The 18,166-nt window shown below is 38.4% G+C and overlaps 1 protein-coding gene across 1 annotated transcript in view; it reads left to right on the top strand.

The window, feature by feature from the left end:
- Window positions 1-2,451: 2,451 nt before the first annotated feature.
- The window catches only part of Pth2r (parathyroid hormone 2 receptor), a 120,178-nt gene continuing 104,463 nt past the window's right edge, over window positions 2,452-18,166 (top strand). The window contains exon 1 of the mRNA XM_004851337.4: window positions 2,452-2,961. Within this exon, the coding sequence (XP_004851394.2) occupies window positions 2,494-2,961 (468 nt within the window). The 5' untranslated portion in view covers window positions 2,452-2,493. The remainder of the gene's footprint in view (window positions 2,962-18,166) is intronic.

Genomic DNA, 18,166 nt, shown 5'->3' with positions numbered 1-18,166 from the left:
GTTTATCTGTGATTTCAAGCCTGTGCTTATCTTCTGGGGTCTACAGTTTTGTGGTAGTGTCCAATTCAGTGTGTGAGTCTACTCTCATTGTTAGACAGAGGAAGCAATCAGAGCCCAGATCCATGCTGATAATCCCAGCAAGGTGTAGTAAGATTAGGGCAGGTTACTAGTTCTGGTACTTTCAAATTCACAAAAGTTCATACTGATCCTGGCCTCTGGTTGTGGGTGTGGGGTCCTTTAGCTTATAACACTTAAGGTGTCTTTTGCCTGATCTTAGCTCTCTGACCCTGGACATCTCCTGTGGTAGTCCCTTACCCACTCACTGTGGGTTTTTAACACTGGGAACCCTGAGATGAAGTCAACCTATGGCTGCTCTGAATCCTGGGTTCAGTGCTCCCTACTCCAGCGGCATCTGACCAAGCTCCCCCTATAGGTGATCCTGCAGTCTTTTAAGTGACAGCACCCACTGCTCTGTTCCACTGATGCGTTTCTCTTTGCAGGTCTTGGGACTTGCCCGCTTTCACTGTATCTCTGCAGATTCAATATTCCTTTCTCTTGACATGAATCAGGAGGCAGGAAAAAGCGCAGATTGCCCCTTCCTTTTCCTGCATGAAGGTCGTCTGTTTCTTCACTTTCTCTTTGGGGTTCAGTTTTCCCTTCAGATCCTTAGTGGACTAATCCAGTACCACACACTCTTAAACCTAGCATCACACACCCTAGATCCAGCTACCTCCAAAAAGTCTCACCTATGAACTATAAGTATGTGAGGCTTTTGGGGGCCATCTGGATACAAGCCATAACAACCTCCTTTAAATGGCCAGGACTTTCCCTGTGTTAGCTGCCTTCTTCCTGACTTCTACCCAGAAAACCCTCAGTTCTGAGTGTAGAAGCCTAATTTCTTACAGTATTCTGAATCTAACAATCTGATACTCAACTTGCCAACAATTGATAAAAAGAAACTATAAAAAAGATTAATCAGTTTAGATATATAAAAATAATTTTTTAAAAATTCACTGATAATGATATTAAAAGTCAGATAAAAAATAAAGTTGGAAAAAATTTTGGCATTTATGTCAGAAAAAGTGCTAATATTTTAAATATAGACAATGCTTTTCTATATGAATAGGAAACATTCAGGTGCACCAGACCTTTTCCCATTCATAGACTACAGTCACAGACCCAAGTCATCATCTTTGTCATCATTGTCATTGTCATTGTCATCATCAGCTGCAGTAGGAGCATCAAGTAGTCTTAACCATAACAGCTCACACTTACTGAGCATTCCACCTGGACTGAGCATTGTGCTAAGTGCCTTCTATTTGGTAACTCATTCAACTTTTCCAGTCAACTTTTGGGGGGGGGGGGTGAACAATGGACTGAATGTTTATATTCCTTTCAAATTTATATGTTGAAATCCTAAACTCTAAGGTGATAGTAAGGGGTGGGCCCTGTGGGAGGTGCTTCAGTCCTGAGGAAATTTCGTAGGTTGGATTATTATCTCTACAAGAGACCCCAGAGGGATCCCTCACCCCTTCTACCATGTGAAGTACAATGCAAAGACAAGAGTGGTTATCGTGGAAGTCGACACTCATCAGACATGGAACCTGCTACATCCTTGACCTTGGACTTCTTAGAACTGTAAGAACTAAATTTTTGTGGTTTATCAGCCACCCAGTTTATGGTATTTTATAGTATCTGGAACTAAGACAAAGGGACTCTATTTTTCCTATTTTACAAGTGAGAATATTAAGACAAAAAGAGGCTAGCATCTATATTGCCCAGGATTATACAACTAGGAAATGGCAGAGCTAGAATTTAAACCCAGATTATCCAGTTTCAGAGTGCGGAGTACTTCATTTCTTCATTTCTTCCCTCAAGAGGCAAGAAAAGGAGATTTAAAAAAAAAAAGTAATACAACCACCCAACAAATGTATACATGTATAGTCAATCTTACTAATATACTAAAAATTAAAGTAATCATGAGATGTAATTTTTGCTAAATTGTGAAGTTTCTGAAAAATATTAGCAAAGAAGGCTAGACTATAGGGAAATATTTCAGCAAGACTATAATGGGTTCAGTTTTAAATATAATAAGCATTCAATTTGAGAATACTTTTGAACATTTTAATTTTTAAAAATGTATTGAAGATAATACTTAGTGGTTTATATAAAGCTGCAATTTCAAGGACAAGCATTACAGTGGTTAAGCAGGGCTGAGGTAAAAGCCAGGAATACGCATTTCAGCATTTCACCTGATTCTGGTGGCAGGGGTCAGAAGGTAACACAGTGGGCCTACAAAAGATACAAACAACAGCAAAAACAAACTGACAGAAATAACCAAGTAGTTTCCTTGGGACTGTGATTTTTCTCAGGATCGAGTCCCTTTAGTATAAAAATCCTGTTTTCCATTTGTAACTGGTGACGATGGGACAGAGACATACATTACCTTCCACCCCGCCCGGCCGGCGCGTGCACGCTTACGGCACTGGTGCAATGGTTCGGAGGAAATCAGTTTTAGAGGGCTGGGGACTGTTGAGGACAGCCGCGGACGCGCGACCCTCCCGTTCTCCGAAGCCTGTGTCCTCACGAGCGCCGCCTGCCCGGAGGGGACTTGTGGATCCTCCCCGAGGACCCACGGCGCTTGGGACCGAGAAGGGAGGAGCAGAGGCTGTGTCCGTGGAGGTAGCGGCAGCAGCTGGAGCCCCAGGAGCTACGCCCGCCTCGGTGGGGCGCAGGGGCCACCCCCTCGCGAGCCCTCCGGGAATTGGAAGACCGCGCATTCCCCAGCCGCGACGCAGCGGGGCCCGGGCTCCCCGCAAGTTTGTCCCGCGCCGGCCACGTTGGCCCTTGAAGGGGTCCTCACTTCTCCCTCCCGCAGTGTCGGGCATGGCCCGGCTGGGCGCATCGCCCTACGTCTGGGGCTGGCTGGTCCTCCTCAGCTGTCTCCTCGCCGGAGCCCAGGTAAGAGCCTCACCCGGGCCCCACGCCGCGCCCGCGCCCGCGCCCTGCGGTAGGCAGGCGGTCAGTGCGCTCCGGAGATGCATCAGGCCAGTGGTGTCCTCGGACCAGCATCTTAGCATCTGCAAACCAGGGGGCTATGTTTGAACAAAGAGATTCTGGATCAGGGATGCGAAGCTGGAAGTAAAGGAACTTTTCTTCCTCTTAGACCTCGTGATACTCGTTTAAATAATTGAAATTTCTTTCCTCTGCTGGCAATTTAGCACCGCTCTTGAAAACTTAAAACTTCTAGCATCGCTTGGCTCACTGTCTGAATGGACAATTGGCTGTCTCTGATACGGAATCGCGTAACCCCGAAGCAAAGAGAGTGGAAAGAAGAAAGATACCCTGTTAAATACAGCTCGGTTGTTAAGGAAAAGGAGTGGTTGTTGTTTTCTTGTTGCTAATATCGTGTAGGGATTTTTCTGGGCTATCTTTCACAATGAATCCTCAGGAATGTGCAAGGTGCTGTTCATCGGCACTTTTTATTTTAGTGAAATAAAATGTAAGGTTTACAGTCAGTTTTTCAGATGAGCCAGAAAGACGCGTGCGGTGGTTGAGCATCATGCAGTTTGAACGCTCAGTGTAAACGGATCCAGGTTATTTCTCTGCTGTTCGGTGGAGGGCGCCCCTTGGCCGTAACATGAAGTCCTACTCTTGTTTTTAGAATTCTTGCATTGACAAAAAGCAACGGCTTTGATTTATGTACTGATACCTATTATTGGAAGGTAAAACGATGTCATTGGCTTTAAAAATGATCAGGTTAAATTTTGATTATTTTAAAAGTACCATTTAAAACATGGGTTTGTCATAGTTATAGCCATGTGAGTTAAAATTTAAGAGGGATTTCAGAGGGAAATATGTGCATAGGGGTCCAAGATGCTTCATGTAGACTTATTTTTATTAAAAAATCAAACAATCTGTGTGTCATATATTAACTAATAATGTTAACAATGGATGCTGAAAAGTAGGGTATGCTCAAACCAGAAAAAAGTCACCAAGTTACCAGAATAATATGATGAATGTATGGAAAAAAGTCCTTAAGAATTGGATGATAAATTTGCATGAGAGTTACAGAACTTTGGTAATCTCTAGTGTTTTTCCTACTTCTCTGTCTCATAAATTATTTGGATAAAATGGGTGCAACCATCATCTCCTTGTATAAGGGGCAAATGAACTCTAACCATTTATTTTATGCAATGCTCTAGATTACTTCTTTCAAGTAAATGGTGAGATGTTGCTTAGTACAATAAATTAAAAAAACACAATTAAATAGTGGACAGACTATTTCCTTTTCCTTTCAATAAAGTAGGGCATTGAATACCTTTCCTTATTAACTTTAAACTGGAATTTTCCAACCTTGGCACTGTTGACATTTTGGGCCATGTAATTCTTTGTTTGGGGGGTTGTTTTATATTTTGTACATTTCTTATTTTGCAGTCACTAGATGCTTGTGGCATCCCCTTTGTCCCCCACTGTGAATATTTCTAGTTCTTCCCAAATGTCCTTTGGTTGGCAAAATCCTCCTGATAGAGAATGATTACTTGAAACTGCTTTTCATTTATGTTTCATTTATGTTTTAAAAATCTTATAAAATGACAGCTTGTGATAATGAATTATATATATATCAATTTTTTTGACTTTAAATAAAACCTGCAGGTTAAAGTGATTTATATTGACATATTTACACATTCTCAGTATTTCTTTGTCTTAGAAAGAGTCATCCTGGATTAAAATTCTTTTAATTTTATAATTCTTGTCTCATTCATTACCTACTCTGAAATTCCATTATTTAACCTGGAGGAATAACAGAGGCTAAACACATTCTGAATATCATTTATCCCAAGTGTGTATGAGAAACAAGTTATGAAAAAAGATCCCATCTCAATTTATTTTGAGAGGTTACTAGTGATGATAAATACAGTCCTATCTAGACATTTAAAAATTATAATATATTGATAGAGGACTAAAGAGAAAGTTTCCAAGTAGAATGAGCTGGTATAGAAAAAATGTATAGTATCCAGCAAACATTGGATCACATCACAAAATAGATAGCATAGATTAGTGTTCATCGATTATGTTAAAGATCTCTGTGCATTTTGGGTGGTAAAGATGCGCCTGTGCCTCATATGCATTTCAAGGGCTGTGCATTCATACATCAGGTGTCACTCAGCAGTGCATTTCATGTTGTGATGTCTTATTATCACATGGTAATGAGGACCACCATGTAAATATGGTTAGTGTTTCTCTATTGTGCCATGGCAACCTCCTGGAGACAGACCTTGAAATGGAAAAGTGTAAGAGTTTTAGTTGGAGCAGAGGGTAACACTTGTGAGAGATAGAAGAGTGAGGATGCAGGACTGGTCAGGGCCTCGGATCAGCAAACCACTCAGACAAAGTTTTAGCCAACTCAGTGGAGAGCTCTGGGCAAAGGCTGCTGGTCAGAGTCCCATGTGAAACTAGCCAGGTCCTACTCCGTGTGCTGAGCCCTTAACTGGAGGCTGTTTGGAAGATCACAGAGTCAGCTCCAAAGCTGAGACAGGAGCTTGAGAGCACTACAGTGGCTGCTTCCCTTACCACATTATCAAGAACTGACATTGGTTTTGCTGGACCCGAGAGTGGGATGGTCCCTTCCTGATTCTGCTGCCTGGCCATGAAACGGTGTGCCTGTCAGACAGTATGTGTGCCAGGAGAAGAGCATAAACCAGGTGGGTCCAACCTGCCTGTGCTGTGAGGACTGCATGAAGCCCTGGACAGACTTTTAACCTTATGTGATTTTTAGCAATATTTTCCATGACTTGATGGTGCAGTGTTTGACTCTGGACTATGTAAGCAACAGCAGAACACTTTCTAGGAGAGGGTGCTGTGTAGTGCTAACTCTGTCTCCTGCACCCACCCAGCACCGTCAGTTTATACTACCATCTTTTAAAAAATGTTATGGTAGAAAATATTAAAAATGGTTCTATCCCCGGTACCAAAAAAGGAAAATATTAAAAATGAGAGAGATTTTGTTACTTATAAACATTAACTATATTATAGATTTTACATGTGGCCCAAGACAATTTCTCTTCATTCAGTGTGGCCCAGGGAAGCCAGAAAACTGGACACCTATGATATGAAAAATTCCTGAAAGCTCACAGAGTGAGTGTGATGAGTGGAAGTACGCACAACCTGTACAGTGCAGTGTAAGGAAGGACCAGGGGACAGATTTTGTTTGCTAGTTCTCCCTCAGTTTTGCCTGTGTGGAATCCCAGGGCTGCTATGGGTATTCTCTTACGGGGGAAGGAGCCCTGGCCTAGGAACCTGAAGCACTCATTCACATCCCTCCTCTGGTAACATCCAAACACCTTGGACAGGGGCCTCCATCTTTCTACTTTTATTGTCCTTTCGGTGGGGTGAGGAGGCTGAGCTGTATGGACCTTCTAGTGCAAAGATTCAGTCTACTGGGCAATCTTTTCTGGAGTGGGGAAAAAAATGACAATTGTGATGCTATTTATTTACTTACCAAATGCCAAATACTGTTCTAAACATTGTTGTCTCATTTAATTCTCATAGTAACCTTAGTAGAGGCAATGTAATTGCTTACACTTTTATAAATGAGAATTTGGGGCCATTCCCAACGCACATAGCTAACAGCAGAGTAGTTGTGAGTTACACTCTGGCTTCTACTTTCAGAGTCTTCTCTTTCTAATGGTGCTTTCATGGTGGAGCTCAGCTGGGCACCATTCAGTTAAATTATGTGCACACATATCCACCAAGGAATCTATTCCATGGAATTTCTCACATAGGTTTATGATAGTCATGGCAGCAATTCTGTGATGTTATAGAATTGGGCACAATCTAAATGTTCATAGTGAGGTACTGTGCAGCAAAATTAAGTGTACACTGGGCCGAGGATTTAGCTCAGTGGCACTGCACCTGCCTTGCAAGTGCAAGGTCCTGAGTTTGATCCCTGGTACAAAAACAAACAAACAAACAAAATTAAGTGTACACTAACTAGCATGATGAGATCATCAAAGTAGAGTGAGATAATGATAGAGGAACAATATATACCATATATTATTATTTACATTTGTTTAGATACATACAAAGCAGTAAAGCATATGGCATAAACATGTTCAGATAAAATATATGTGTGCATGTGTCTCACATAAATATTTGCTAGAGAATTAAAAGTGTAGGCTAGAGACACAAGGGGAAAAATCAGTGCACAGGTAAGCCTACACTTTCTACCTCACTCGATCTCTGTGTTAATTGCAAATTGTGAAAATAGGTGAAATTATTGGTGGGTTTAAGTATGACAACAGTCCTAGGATGTAGGCATCTGCTTCAAGGTTAGGAAAGCCAGGGGACTGTCCTCAGCCAAGCCAAACTGAAACTTGACTGTGGATGGTCTCTCTATTGTGTTTATTGCCACAAACACTGTTGTAGTTAAATACCTATAATTGATTTGTTTTCTGGCTTTCCTGTTGACAGCCAGGAGGTTTCCCTTTGTCTTCTAGGGCTGTACTGTGAGTAGACTCTTCATCCTGGGTATTTGAGAGGCAGTGAGATGGAAGGAGGCCAGATGTGGCTTTTTTCTTGGCAATGCACTGAGAGTTAGGTTTCATTTCCTCAGAACTTCAATTCTTTGTGAAGAAACATCGAACATTTTTCACACAGATATGTGTTCCACTTATTTTCCTGTCTCTAGCTTTGGCTGTTTTTGTCATCTACCAGAAAACATCCATGTTCTTTCTCTTCTCTGTTTTGTTTTTGTCTTTTCTCTGGGTTATTCTTTAAAATTTTAATGGCCATTTGATTTTAGGCAGCTCATCTCATCTATTTAAGTCCAGTTTCTCCACTATAACATGAGGGCAATAATAACATTTATTTGTAAAAATGTGAGTATTGAATTTAAAAAATATATAAGCAAGCAGAACCCCTAAGGGGTTTGAGAATGAAAATGTCAGCTTTTCCCTCTTTTTTCTATTAACAGATTGGTCAAGTACTTTTTAATGAAATGATTATTAGATTGAGCTTACCTCTGAGTATGATTGGGAGTGGTAGGCTTTTAAATGGGTGCGTGTGTGTGTGTGTGTGTGTGTGTGTGTGTGTGAAAGAGAGAGAGAGAGCGAGATGGAGAGAGAAAGAGACAGAGAGACAAACACACACATACACACACACAGAGAGAGAGAGAGAGAGAGAGAGAGAGAGAGAGAGAGAGAGAGAGAGAGAGAGAGAGAGAGAGAGAGAGAGAGAGAGAGAATATATTTGTTAAGGCTGTTTCCCATCCATACAGTGACCTTCCTTTTATTCCTTTTGGCTTTCCCTTCAGAACCCAATTTCTTTCTGAGAGTAATTGGACACTATTCATAGTACTGATAGTGGTTGTAATGTATGGATTAATATTTTGATTAGTATTTCACCTCCTCTTTCATTCTGAAGACAGACCGATTATTCAGAATGAACTTGCAGCAGTATGGATAATGAAAAGTGTGGCCTTGTAGAAGCTAAGATGAAAGGAAGAAGAGAGATTCAAGAGACAGCAGGTACATTCGACTGAAGGGAGAGCGGGTTGTGGCAGGTTTGATAAATTATATTTTGGAGAGCTGAGTGTGAGACATTTAGTAGACAGCTGGATATTGGATTATAGAGCTTAAGAAAAAGTCTGAATGGGTCTTAAAAGGTCTTGGGTGTCATCAATATATAGAGAATCCCCAAGTTCACATGTGTGAATTATCCTCTCCATGAGAACACAATGGAATTAAAGGGGTTGTTCAAAGTGTTTCAAGTGAGAGTCAGGTTTTTTCCCTACCTGACAAATCACTTGGAACTTCCTGTGACAGCATAGTGCCTTAGGGGATAAGGTCTGTATAAATGTTTGAATGAACTGATTTGTATTTGTTCCATTCCAAAAAAAAAAAATCATCTTCTTTGATTCCATGTGGAACTCAAGTCTCTAATCATTTACTCTGGATTTAGGTTTCAAAAGGTTCCTCTCTTTTGGATCAGAGGTGGGTGCCCTGGGTACAAATAATGCAGTGGAACCTGAACCTGCCTGGTCACAAAGATGTACAGAGAGGCTACACCTTGTTGCTGGCCACACAAGTCTCTTAGAGAGTTTGATGTCTCCGGAGCTCTTTTGTTTTAGTAACTAACAAACAAGCTGGCTAAGTCTCCTGCATAGTAGCTCTTCCATTGGCTGATGGAATTTTGTAGGCTCTCAAAGAAAATCAGATCACTCTAGGGTGGGAGGAACTATACAAAATAGTGAAAATTAGGATTTTGATATGAGAACTGAATCTAGAGTCTATGTTTCCTGCATTCTAACTGCTACTTAACATTTCAAAAATGTGTAGCTTTTGGGAATGACCTAATGCCCAGGTCACTGCATTGGTGTGTGGATAACAAGAAAAGCTGAAGAGAAACATTTAAAATACTGCTTGTAACTGAGTTTGCTCACTATTACTGTTAGTTTTGATGTTGGTCATTATCATCTTTATCATAATTTCTATTGTGTGCAACAGATGAAAAGTGCTCAACTTTCCCCTCTTTTTTCCCTGTGATGGTTGAGGGGGCATGGCTTGACTGACACTGTTGTTTCTGCCCCTGAGAAGGGACAGGGACACCTCACCTCTTGCTGATTAGTTACTGCCAGTAGGAAGAATATTATTTTTTGACAAATTGATTTATACCTACAATTATCTCCAATATCTGAAACTGTTATTTCTTTTCATCATTTGTCTTATCATCAGGATTAGCAATATGATTTCACTTTAACTCTAAAACACTCCTACTAATGGGTTTCCTAACTAACATTTTAACTATATATCAATGATGATGTGATATTGTATGAGAAGAAACTTATCAAGGCCACCACACAACAATTGTATAAAAGAGGCCTTGATATGGAATAATCTTGCTTATCATTTCAGAAGTATTTTTCTTCACAGGATTCTTCTGAGCTTTCTACCATTCTAGTCTAGCTCCCACTCCCAAATTAGGAGGGTGCTGAACTCCCACAGGAATTAAACCTCTTAACCCACTAGAAGTTTCACTACTTAACACATCTGTCCTTCTAGCATCAGGAATCTCAATTACTTGAGCCTACTGCAGCCTAATAGAAGAAGATCAAAAACATATAATTCAAGCCTTAACAATCACCATTATTTTAGGCCTTTATTTTACACTTCTTTAAGCTTCAGAATATTTCAAAACATCATTTACCATTCAGATGGAATTTATGGTCTTACATTTTTTATAGCCACAGGATTTCATGGTGTCTATGTTATTATTGGATCAGCATTCCTTATCATTTGTCTCTTATGACAATTATATTATTATTTTACATCTAAACATCATTTCAGATCTGAAGCAGCTGCATGATATCGACATTTGTTGATGTACTCCGACTATTCCTTTATGTATCAATTTACTGATGAGGCTCATACTTTCTTAATATAGATAGTATGGTTGACTTCCAATCAGCCAGACTCAGTAAACTCTGAGAGAAAGTAATTAATATTATAATTTCACTATTAATCAACTATTCCCTAGCCTTTATCCTTATTATAATTGCATTCTGACTTCCACAAATAAATATTTACACAAAAAAATCAAGCCCTTTTAAATGTGGATTTGATCCTACAGAATTTGCACAACTTCCATTCTCCATAAAATTCTTTCTAATTGCCATCACATTTCTTTTATTTGATTTAGAAATCGCTTTACTTCTTCCTTTACCTTGAGCATCACAAAGCAATGAGCTTATTTTAATAATTATAGTATCTTTAATGCTAATTTTAATTTTAGCACTAGGGTTAACTTATGAATGATTACAAAAAGGATTAGAATGAATTGCAAGGTGTGATGAGCTACTAATAAAGTGTACTTGATACCCACTCCTTTTAATCAGTCTTAGATTTAAAGGGCATTCTCACTGGTATGAGGACTCTTGCATGTATAGTTTTGCTTGTAATTAATAAAAAAGCTAGGACCAAACATTTATGTTTATGGAGTTGGGTTAACTCATCTAGGCATTTTCAGTGCCTTGCTTTAAGTTAAGCTACATTAACTGTTTAAGCCAAAAAGAATTCATAGGTTGGGAAATATGAATTTAAGGTTTAAATAAGGAAAAAATGTGTAGAAATATATTAAGTAAATGTAATAGGTAGAATGTTGGTTGGGTTATTTTTTTGTAACTCTATGAAAACAAAGTTTTTGGGAGAGGTTATATATTATCAACAAATGAATATAAGTAGTTCTTGATTTTAGGGTTTGATAAGGGTATTATTGGTTATTTATATTTACATGTGTGTTATTTTTGTATGTCCTCTAAGCATTAAATGAAATTATGACAGAAATAATATAATGTAAGCAACAAGTACTAATTCCTTTTTTTGTATATCATTTTATTGGTACATTTTAGGTATACAATATAATAACATTCATCATTGGAGATATGCACCTTTACATACTCTCTTGGTTCTTATTTTTTCCCCCTTCCCTCTGCCCCCCTTCAACTCCTCCATCCCTCCCTATTTACAAAGACTTTGTTTCCTTTTTTTCATTTTCTCATGTTAATTCCACGCCCTTCTTTCCTTTCCCCTACCCCTTCCACTTCCCCTTCCCCTTTGCCACTTTTCTTTCTATTTCACATAACAAGTGCTAATTCTTAAAGTTTGGCTATAGTTATATATGTTTTGTGTAGGGTTATGTCCTCTGAGCATTAATTAAAATTGTGTCAGGAATATACTATGGGAAACAAGAGTTTTGATTTGGAAGTCCAGCTACAATTGACTTGTCTGAGACATGACTTGCTGGCTCTGGTGAGTCACAGCATCCTGAAAAATAAAAGATACCAAATGCATGAAACTACAGTTGTGTGTGGGCATGGGCTGATTAGTCATTAGTCCATTGAGATGTCTTTATTTAAGGGTAATGAGTGGGTGATCTTCATTTTATGGCCCTGAAGTAAGAAACAGATATCTGATAAAGTTTCAGTATAAAACCCCCACATGTTATGGGCCTGGAGCGAGAACAGGGACACTTGTCTAGCAGGTCGATGGTTTCATAGAGGATGGTAGATTAAGACACCAACCATTGGAAAGTGATAAGCATATTGACTGGGATTGATTTGGCTTAATGTGCTAATGTCAGATAATACATTCAATGTATTATGTAATTAGATAGCATTAATTGATAAGTAATATTCATGTTGTAAGGGTATTATTTGGAAGTTTAGTTTGTTGTGTTTGGAGCACTGATGTTATGTACTTGTATATAAGCATGGGGGGATGGGTTTAATGTTGATTAAATGTAGTGATTTATGTAAAATTATACATATATGGTACTAGTACCTTAATGGGGGAGTACATAGAATGCAAGAATAACATAGTTTCTTGTTTTTATTACACTCTTTGAGAATATTATCAAGGAGTAGTTTAATGAGAATTACAGCTTTGGGTGCTGATGGTGGAGGAGTTTTTTCTTCTTCCTTGAGTAATGTCCTAGGAGGAAAGAATCTTCATTTTTGGTTTATAAGACCAAAGTAATAATTATACTTCAGGGACTCTTCCTTTGATATTTTGTTTTCTGCTAGGCTTGTGAGTGATATTAGGATTTTCTGTGGAATTTTTAAATATAATATGAAGAAAGATATGAGCCTAGAATTCCCTTTACATTACAAATAAAGTGCAAATGTAAAAAAGCTTTACTTTTATATTTTCATTTACTCTTCAATAAGCGAACAATACTTCATCAATAATTACTAATAGCTACTTGACAAATATAATTTTCATATAGTATTTTGAGAAATCAAGAGACTACTGTATGTTTAGAAATTAGAACTACTCTACAATACTTTCAGATTATTTTCAATTACATTTGCCTTTTCTCTAAGTGAAGAAAGGTATAAAAAATCAGCACTTTTCAAAATTAAGGTTTTACATTTTTTGACTAATGGCAAAATCTAATTATAAAATTATTATATTCTGATATGAACCTCATTTGTTTCAGGTGATACCATAAGGCTGCATATACATAGATCAACAAGAGAAACATATGAAAGCAAATTTATCAGAATGGCTTGCAGTATCTTCTTAAGTGCAACAATTGAGAAAACATTACAAAAACTAACTTAAACACTAATAAATGAACAACAGAATTATGATGTAAATATTTGTGAATTAATATGCTTTAATATACCAAATTATTTAATCCAAGATGTGTGTTTAATAGGAAGGTGAAATCATTCATTAGATGGTGTAGTTTCCCTACATTGAAATTGGTTGTTGTTATGAAAATCAGCTTGTTCAGCTATCAAGTATTTCTGAATTTCATCGCCTTAGTTGTAAAACAGAGGTATGCCTTACAGGTTTATAGCTGTCCTCATGACTACCATTATTTTTGTTTCTGTGATCCCTCCCTCTGGATTGTTTATTTGGCCTTCCTATAATGAATTGTTCTTTTTACACTTCCAATTGTACTCCAACTATTTGTGCTATTCATTTGAATTTCCAATTCTTACGTTGTCTCCAGTCCTTGCAAATATTTCCACTTCAGTTTCATCACAGTTTGTGTTCTTCATATTGCATAAGAGACAAAATAGGATATTAAAGCTGACATGGTTATTTATCACCACTTTTACTAGACTTTGGACTATTTAATGTACACAAAAACAAAAGAAAAAGCCCAAAGACTGACACATTACTGTTTTTTAATATAATGATAATTACATTACATCAAAATTTTGTACATGGTAAAATATGGACCTTATAATGATCAAAAGTTTCCAAATTTCTGTACTTGCTACATGTTAAGGTCAAAATATGTTACAGATTTAGTTTTTTTTTTTTTTTTGTTTTGAATTTATATTAAATGCTTTATTTAAAGGCTGTAACATGAAAAAAGAAGAACACAACACAGATTATATTATGATGACCAAGTCAGTGTTCTACATGACAAAAATCAAAACAAAACAAATGTATACAGTAAATATACCAGTGCTGAACACAGTGCTTGAAATTTAACCCAAGCTACATATGCATAAAATGATCTGACTATAGGATTATGCAAAATAATTTTTTTTAGAACACCAGGATGTCAACCACTCTGACTATAAACTGACTTATTCCTCTAAAGAGTACTTTGAGACAATTTCTATATGACATGAAAAGAACTGATGTAACACTTAAATACTACAAAAATAGTTGAAAACATATTTGTAATGCAGTTCTCTATAAAATATACAGTTAATCTTATTACTTAAAAAATTGAAAAGCAAAAGACCACCCTGAATAATGGTGAAAACCTCAACAAAGGAGAATGCTCATCATTTGGATATCATTGGCAGAAAACTGATAAGATTTTGTTGAGGGGAACAAGGAAGGTATGTAATAAAGTCATTCATGTAAAATTTGTTAAAAAATGTTCATAAAGTTGTAAATTTCTGCTTGTAACATCTTAAAATATTATACCATGAACACACTTTCTACTATTTAACTGGAGGACAAAAGAACATCTTGAAGAAAGTGTTTCTCAAAATGAGGTTCAAAAGCCCAAAAGAATTCTAATGTAGGCCCAGTAATAAACATGGTAAACAAACACCCCAGGTGATTATTCTACATTCTGAAATGCCCTACGGAAAAGAGCAACACTTAAAATCAATATCCTAAACATATTCCTGACATGTTAGAATTCTCTATAAGTTTATGTTGTGAATACTGCTTTTTGTTTTAAAACAAGTTCTAGGCATTAAGAGAATCATACGTGCTTCAGAAATGAACACATGAATGTCCATAAACATTTTCCTTTGATGTTTTCATTAGTTTCAAACTAAATTATATGAAGAAAAGACAATACATGACTACAAGCTTTGGAAAAGTAATATTTCTCATGAAATGGGGCATCTGAAAAAGATTAAAAGATAATTTATTAAATGTTTACAAATTTTAAATCATTCTGAATTTAAAACCAGTTTGTTAACTAAAATTAGGATGTTATATATCATCCTTCTGTTTTAGTATCATTTTTATGCCAAGGATTTGAAAGGTAACCATCATCATCTAAATGTAAATAAGTTATAATGGTACAATCTTAGTTTAATTTAATTTTAGTTAATGATCTAGTTTTAAATTTAGAACAATTTAAAATTTATAAACATTTAATAAAATATCTTTTAATCTTTTTCAGATGCCCTATTTCATGAGAACTATTACCTTTCCAAAGCTTGTAATAGTGTATTGTCTTTTCTTCATATAAAAATGATACAAGTATATGTGTTTTTATTCACAATTGTTGGTATTTTTTGGATTTTCCTGAGGACTACATAAACTGAGCCCAAACGGTACAGGTAATGTGGTTGGAGAGAAACTAGCATAGGTAAGATATTTTACTGAAAAGACAAATTGTTTTCTTGTATCATAGGTAAAAAGAAAAAGTATTAGGCATTATGCCCCACTCAACAAATGGAATGAATATATAAGTGTGGTTAACAAGTGACTGGCTCATTTTTATTTAAATCAGTTCATAAAAATCTAATCTATGAATAAAAAATTCTATATTCTCTACTATAGACTATAAGAATCAAATATTACATCTAAATATAACTTCAAAACAATAAATTAAAATTAGCTTCTAAACAACTCTGAAATGGTTAATTTTATCCAGGCTGGTAACAAGTTTTTCCAAGCATTAAATGGCAACATAAGCAAAAATCTATAGTAGAAAAATGAAGATCAGACCCCTTTTTCTTCATACATTGTAAGACAATTGATATACTCAAAACCTCCAAATTCATATCCATCAAGCCCCTTCACAATGTCATTATTATCTGGGGTGAGCCAGACAGGTTGGTTAGTAAATTCAGGATCAAAGCTGTCCAAACCAAATCCCTGAGAGATATTTGGTTTAAATGGAGGCACCACCTGCTTTTGCTCCATCATGTCCCAGTCCACATTTTGAAAGAATGGATGCTCCTGAACATCAGCAAAGCCCCTGTGAGGATGACAACCCAGTCGTTCTTTTGGGTCCCTGTTCAGAAAACCCTCTAGGATACTTGCAACTTGTATAGACACTGAGGTATGAAAATGTCTCTTTCCAAAATTACTTGGAAGAGATTCTCAATTGAGTCTTCATAAGGGATATCAGAGCTCTCATCAAGATGGAATGGAGACTCTCCGGATCATCCTCATGTACATCAGTACTCCAAGAGCCCATCAGTCCACACCAAAACTGTAATCTTCCTCTCTTGTAATTTCTGGAGCCACAAAATGAGGAGTGCCACACAAAGTGCAGGTCGTGTCTTCTGGCTATAAGCCTTCCTTACTCAAGCAATAATCAGTGAGTTTAATGTGCCCTCTGAGTCCAGTAATACATTTTCCATTTTTAAATTTCTGTGAATTATTTCTTGCTGGTGAAGATAGTTGACTACTAAACTGATTTCTGCAGAGTAAAACTGGCATGTTCTTCAGGAAGCATGCTTTGTTGCTGCACATGAAACAGTAGATCTCCCCCACTGACATAGTCTAGAACAAGGAACAGTCTGCTTTCTGTCTGGAAGCAAGCATGCAGTGCAACTAGAAAAGACAATTGGATGTCTGCTGTAGAATGAGCCTGTCTCTCTGTACCTGATGAATGTAGAAATGCTCTTTTTTCATTGCTTTCATGGCATACATACGATCTGAGTTTTTCAGTTGGACTATCAGTATTTTCCCATAACTTCCTCTGCCAATCACGCAGAGCAAGTCAAAGTCCTCAAGACCTAGACCAGATGAGGCTTTGCCACCTTCCCCGGTGTTCCCTGCCTCATTCTCTTCATCAACTTGTTCTAAAGCCTCATGAGTTGAAAGGTTATGTGGGGTTGCTGTGTGTGCAGGGTCTGAAGCCATGGATGATGGATTGACTGGCACCATGGGCCCTGATGGTAAAGAATGCTGCCCACATTCAATTGTGACAAGTTTGTGGCACTTCTTGTGAACTGAGAGTTTGCAGTTGGTGCACTTATACATCTGGTGGCCAAGTCCCCCTACACGGTCTGTGCAGACAGCACAGTGAGCTCACCTGCTGAAGCATTTGGCTCTGAAAAGTGTGACCAGTCACATAATAGAGCTTTCTCCAGTGGCCTGCAGCTCTGTGGTGGATGGATTTCTCTCCTCCTGGACAAGGCACTTCAGCATGTTCTGGTATACAAGGTGATGAAGGAATTAAGAGCTCAGAAACATTCTTTATCTCAGAAAGCCTAATGGCCTCTTCTAACTCCAACTGAGGTGACACAGTATACAGGTCTCCTTCCTTCTCTACCCAGTGTGTGGTGAAAAGCTGTTTATTGTCCAAACACCACACATCTCGAGCTTTATCACACAGGCCTTCAAAGTGCATGGAATTCTCAAGAGACCTTGTCATGATGTCTCGTCCCAAAATCAGGGCTGATCAGGTAGAGGTATAGGTGGTGGAGGTCCCTGGGAAGAAGGGACCATAGACGGTTTGGCTGCCCAGGGAAACAGGCAGGCAGGGCTCAAAGAACGAGAGTGGCCTGACTGCCTGCAGGGACCACACTGGCCAGGATTCTGCAAGGCTTTCTGTGAAGTTGTTTCCAATAGTGGCAGCCAGGCCTGGATGGATGTACACCAGGCTTCTCAGAGTCTCTCGGGGGCTGGTGGCTGTGACTTCAATCTCCCCCCTGGACTTTGACTCTCTAGGTTTTCTGTGCCCAGCTCTGGGGAGGCCTGTCCAGAGCTACTGGGTGTTTCTGGGCCTGGTGATACTTGCCCCATGCTCTTCCCAGTTTCTGTGCCATTGGTATTTGGGCTTAGGGAGCCTTCACTGGGGTACCTTGATTTTGGTAGGTCACTGGTGGTCACTCCCAGGGAGACCATCCCTGGGGTGTCTGTGACAGTCATGCAGCTGCTGCAGCATGGCCTGCGGCATCTGGATGGAGTCAGCCATCTTCTTAATCTTTCACAGACACTTTCTCTACCTGGGGTCCTGAGGCTGCGGCCTCTCAAAGTGGAGAAGCAGTTCAGCATGTTCGCTGTTGACCATCTCTGGCCTAATGAGCTTGGGAGATGGCTGTTACTAGATTGTGACACCCATTAGCAAGGGTTCCAAGTTCTGTTTGGAGATGTTGCCAAGGAAGTGAGCTCATGTCTTGGGGTTCCATAACCTGAGTCTCCATGTAATAGAAAAG

The sequence above is a fragment of the Heterocephalus glaber genome, unplaced genomic scaffold, assembly GCF_053883595.1.
Source record: "Heterocephalus glaber isolate CG9 unplaced genomic scaffold, H.glaber_assembly_v1.0 deba00000621, whole genome shotgun sequence".
In the NCBI taxonomy this organism is placed as follows: Eukaryota; Metazoa; Chordata; class Mammalia; order Rodentia; family Bathyergidae; genus Heterocephalus; species Heterocephalus glaber.
The sequence above is the reverse complement of the archived record's forward strand: the minus strand, read 5'-3'. Positions and strand labels throughout refer to the sequence as shown.